This window comes from Centruroides vittatus, unplaced genomic scaffold (genome assembly GCF_030686945.1).
Source record: "Centruroides vittatus isolate TY-2023 unplaced genomic scaffold, ASM3068694v2 scaffold_2569, whole genome shotgun sequence".
Classification (NCBI taxonomy): domain Eukaryota; kingdom Metazoa; phylum Arthropoda; class Arachnida; order Scorpiones; family Buthidae; genus Centruroides; species Centruroides vittatus.
In genome coordinates this window covers 867,065-872,295 of record NW_027122690.1, presented here as the reverse complement: position 1 = coordinate 872,295, position 5,231 = coordinate 867,065, and the positions used below count along the sequence as shown (strand labels likewise).

The window sequence follows — 5,231 nt, the reverse complement described above, 5'->3', positions numbered from 1 at the left end:
AAACGGCATAAAGTTTTTTGCAAGGTACGTCAATGACGTTTTGATTATATATGATAGTGCATTTGCAAATTTTGGAGCAAGCTAATAAAATCAATTCAAATATTAAATTTACTCGGGAACATGAATTAAATAACCAGTTAAATTATTTAGATATAACAATTAAAAGATTTAAAGATCATTTAAAATATTGTAAATTTCAAAAAACCACGTAATAGGAAAAAAGTTATTAATTTTAAATCATACTGTCCTTTAAGACAAAAATATAATATATATTTAATGGAAATGACAAAGATTTTTTCTAGAACAACAAATATAGATGAAAGAAAGAAAGAAAGAAAGAAATTGGAGAGACACATAGAAAATATATCCTAAATGAATACCCAAAGAGATTATTCAATGACTGGTACAACAGATATTTAACAAATAGATATAAAGTTAAACAATAACAAGGAATAAAACAGTACGTATCATTTCCATACATAAAAGGTATTTATGAAAAATATAATAAATTTTTTAACCAAAAATTAATCCGATTAGCTCCATCTCAAAATAACAGGTTATCAAATATGATGATTATAAGAAGCACTAAAAAAGATATATTAGAAGAAGAAGGTGTCGTTTATCAAATAGAATGTACTGTACTGTACATGCAACAACCCTAGTTTTTACATTGGTGAAACGAAACGAAGGCTGAAGATTAGATTGTTGGAACATCTGGCTGCCGTAAGGTTGAAAATTAGTAGTTCTCCTATCTTCCAACACTAATATTAATAATTGTCAAATTAATACTAATAAATTAAAAATTATCTTTAAAGAAAAAAACAATGTAAAACAGAAAGTAAAAGAACATTTTGCTATAATTATGCAAGACAACAATGTAAATTTGAATACGGGAATGTTAACAGCGGAATGCTGGGAATTCTTTGTAAATTATATAAGTGGCTTCTCTTAAGTTTTTGTCGGAGCATGAACTGTGTATGATTGGACCTACTGAAGAGGCCTTCCATAGGCAAAATGCATTTAGGAGGTTTATTAATGTAAATAAAGTTTTCTTTGCAAGTTGATCTCCTTTTTTAACTTTAATTCTTTTTTATTCATTGTTGATACAATGTTTTAAAGAATTTTTTTTGAAGTTATAAGACAGACGTGGGCAAATGCGGCTCTTTTTGAGTTACGTGCGGCTCTTCCTGAAAGTGTTAGTTTCTGCTTATTATTATTATTTTTACAATTTTATTTCCACAATTTTGTGAAAATATGTAATTACATATATGTAATATTTAGTAATTTATTTCCAAGTTGGTGCAATAATTTATTTCTATTAAAGTTTTAATCATATTTTAACATCATAAACTGATTTTTACTTTCATGTTCATTAAATATATGTGGTGTATGTCTTGTCTATCTTACTTTGTTTAAGTTCATTTCTTAAGTAAATTTGTAATATAAAAACAAAAATTACATTTAAAGATTTACATACAAAAAATAGATCACAAAAAATACATTTAATTGCATAAAAGAAGTACAATGTGATGCACAAAAGAAGTACATTTATGATACATGAGTATCATAAATGAAAATTTTGACTGGACTGGAATGAAGTTAGATTATTATTTTCACTTCATCATACTAAAACCTTATTTTTGGTACAATCTGTATTAATTAAATTGTATAATTCTTGTAACACCAATGCTTTGTGAAGTTTGGAATTATCTAATAAACTAGATTTTTACATCTGTAAAATACAGTGGTGCCTCATATAACGTATTTAATCCGTTTCAGGTGCACACGTCCATTAAGTGAAAAGTCCCTTATACGAAACGCATTTTCCCATAGAAATACATGTTAAAACAACTCATTCGTTCCGCAGCATAAAATAACCGTACTGTATCATTAAAAAAAAAATGAAAATAGAGCAGTCACCACTTATGCTGGGTAGTCAGATGTTGTGAGGAACACTTTCTTCACACACTCATACAGACACACACTTTTTACACATTGCAGCGGACCTCTTTTTATTGTTTTTTAATCGGAGTCAGATTCAGGAGAGGCTACTGGGGCTTGTTCCATTCTTTGTTTTTTGGCAGCTTCTTGAAAAACATGTCCAAGGTGGTCTGTTTCTCTTCAACACCTGTCGGAAATGACAGGCAAGGGTGTCATTGTAGAGATTATTGATCCTGTTGGCCTCGGCTGTGTTTGGATAGTGAGTGTTGGTAAACTCCTGAACCTCTCCCCATTTGACAAGAAAGTCCTTGATGACAGCAGTTGAAATTGGTTGATTGGGTTGCACCTCCTCCTCCTCATCAGATGAAGCTTCCCTTTGAGCTTCATCATGTTCCTGGGCCAGAAGTGCTTGAAGCTCTTCAGTTGTCAGCTTTTCTTGGTGTTCTTCAATGAGCTCCCTCACATCCTCCACCTCCACCTCCAATTCCAATTCTCGGGCCATCGAGATGATCTCCTGCACCACATCTGTATCCTCAGCTGGTTCTTCCTGGGTCCATTCAGGAACAAGCCTTTCCCAGGCTGAATTGAGGGTCTTCTGCACAACTTCTCCCCAGACCTTCTGGATGAGTCTGATTGCCACAAGAACATCAAACTTCTCTTTCCAGAACTTTTGGACAGTCATGTCTCTACAAAGCTGACATTCTTCAAACATCTTCATGAAGAGAGCTCTGGTGTACAGTGTTTTGAAGTTGGCAATGAGTTGCTGATCCATTGGCTGAAGGATGGCAGTGGCATTTGCTGGCAGATACTGCACCTTGATGAAAGGATAGCTTTCTTCCAGGATTTCCTCCGGGTCTTTTGAGTGATCAGGGGCATTGTCCAGTATCAGCAGGGCTTTGAGTGGCAGCTCTTTGTCCAGCAGGTATTTCTTTACAGCAGGAGCAAAGGTTTCCAGGATCCATTCCTTGAAGACAACCTAGGTCACCCAGGCTTTTTGGTTAGACTTCCAGTGGACAGGCAGGTTGGACTTGACAATGCGGTTCTTCTTGAAAACCCTGGGACTTTCAGAATGGTAAACCAGCAGGGGTTTGGCAACCCCTGGCAACGGCAAAAGAGTGGAAACATCATTTGCACTTGTTCGCAGAAAGTCCGTTGTTCGCCTCACATAACTGCCGAATGGAAAGTCCGTTGTTCGCAGCCAGTCTGTTGCTCAAGTCACGTAACGGTCAAACAGAAAGTCCGTTGTTCTCAGTGCCTGTTATTCGAGGCACCACTGTATTTATCTTCAAAATTATTATATTTAATTGTATATAAAAATTTAATTTGTTTTGTAAATATTATGTTATATTTCTTTTTATAAATAATCCAAATTTTGAATTTATTTTATGTTTCATTTTTCAGCTGTATGTGTGACTAATAATACTTTAAATTGTAGATTAGACAAAAACGTTTTTATTTGAATTAAATTGAGTTTCATATGGTCAAAATCTGTTTAAGTTCATTGCTTAAAAAGATATTTTTCTGTTAGTTTAATATATTCTGCATTTGTAAGCATAATTAAGTAGATAAAAGTTATGATTTTGATTAATCTAAATATAAAATAAATATGAAGAGTTCAAAAATTGAAACTTGTTTTAATATATAAATGTGAATATCTAAGATACTGGAAAAAATGAAATTCCAGATTATATTCATTACTATAATAAAAAATTGATAATAATTAGTAATCAATTGATAAATATTTATTTATATCTGTATATAAAAACTACATTTTAAGATATGTGATCTAATGTGAAACAATTTGTAAAATACATATTTACAATACAGTTCTGCTTTGTTTATTTAAACTATAGTTCTGTGTGCCTTGATCCACTGAGACGAGGACCTTTTGTTGTTTTCTTTTTTACTTTTTTCTCGGGCGACTTTGTTTTAATCTCCGCTCTTGTCATTTTCTAAATAAAAATAAAACCTATAAGTAATTATTTTTCATATTTTTGTGTTGTATTTATTTAATAATTCAAAACACACAAGAAAATTTTCTTGTTAATTTTAAAATAATTATAATATTAATATAAATTACTACTATATACTTTTAATTGCTTAAACTCACTAAAACATTTAAATAACAATTAGTTAATTTGAAATAATAAATTTTTTATACAGAAGTTATATTAAGGAAAAACAAATATCTATTCTTCATATAATAAAAAATTTAATATACAAATAAATTGGATTTTATTTATTGCTCTTGTCTCTGAATGATTACAGGCCACTGATCTCAATTTTTGCTTATTGCAAGTGAACTTTATCTTTCATCAGATTAATCATAAATAAGAAATAGGGTTTAGATTAAGACTATTCACCACATTAAAAATCATAAAAAATCCTATTCAAGTTTGAATCCAGATAAACAAGAAAGTCAAATTCTTTTTAAATTTATTATTTTAATATATAGGCTAAATATAAAACAGAACATTTACTCAATAACAATATTTACTGAGTTGAATTCCTTAAGAAAAATTATCAGTTACACAAAAACTTCAATTTGTCTAAATTCAATTATTGACTTGTATCAGATTGAAAAGGTAAAAATTAGACATTTTGAAAAACCTTTTTTTTGAACTAATTACTAGCTTAGTACAGTGGGGAACTGATTTCCGTGTACACCTGGTACTAAAACAAATTACAGTAGTTAGAAAACAAATGACTATTAAGTTTAACATATTTACATCTATGGTGAGAAACGTTTAAAATTTACAACAGCCCTGTGGCGTCGAGGTATACTAGTGATGCGACAAAAGAGGCATTTGACATTGACCGGTATCGGCACCCTCGGGATTTGGCAGCCTGCGTGCTGCACGCGCCGCACACCTACCAGGACGTCTCTGATTCCATTCATTAGCCACTCGTAGGGAGCTATTTCACTAAGTGGATTGTTTTAAGATTTAAAAAGTAAAGAATATTTTGTTATTTTTATGTACGTTTCTTCACAAAGTTATATTTAATTATAAGTTTCTTTAAAAGTATATTCATACAATTGAAGAATTTTTTGTACTAGGTATGTATATTCATCACACATTTTGTTTTATCAAGTAAGCTTTTTTTATAATTTTAATTTTAGCCCTTATATCATGGCTAGTGATTTAAAAATTTATTTTAAAAAAGTTTTGGCTCGAGACCGTATAATGAAAAAGAAAACATTATTAAAAGAGAAAGACAATGCCTAAATTAAATATAAATACGTCAACAAAAAAATTTCGACATTTTGACGATAAAATTTATGACGAATG

At 30.8% G+C, this 5,231-nt stretch overlaps 1 protein-coding gene across 1 annotated transcript; it reads right to left on the bottom strand.

Moving 5' to 3' along the window:
- Nucleotides 1-2,038: 2,038 nt before the first annotated feature.
- On the bottom strand, nucleotides 2,039-4,840 carry LOC136987667 (tigger transposable element-derived protein 1-like). The gene is made up of 2 exons (XM_067285419.1): nucleotides 4,817-4,840; nucleotides 2,039-2,905 (listed from the first exon to the last, which is right to left on the bottom strand). The coding sequence occupies exons 1-2, from the start codon at nucleotides 4,838-4,840 to the stop codon at nucleotides 2,039-2,041; spliced, it is 891 nt and encodes a 296-aa protein (XP_067141520.1).
- Nucleotides 4,841-5,231: the final 391 nt, after the last annotated feature.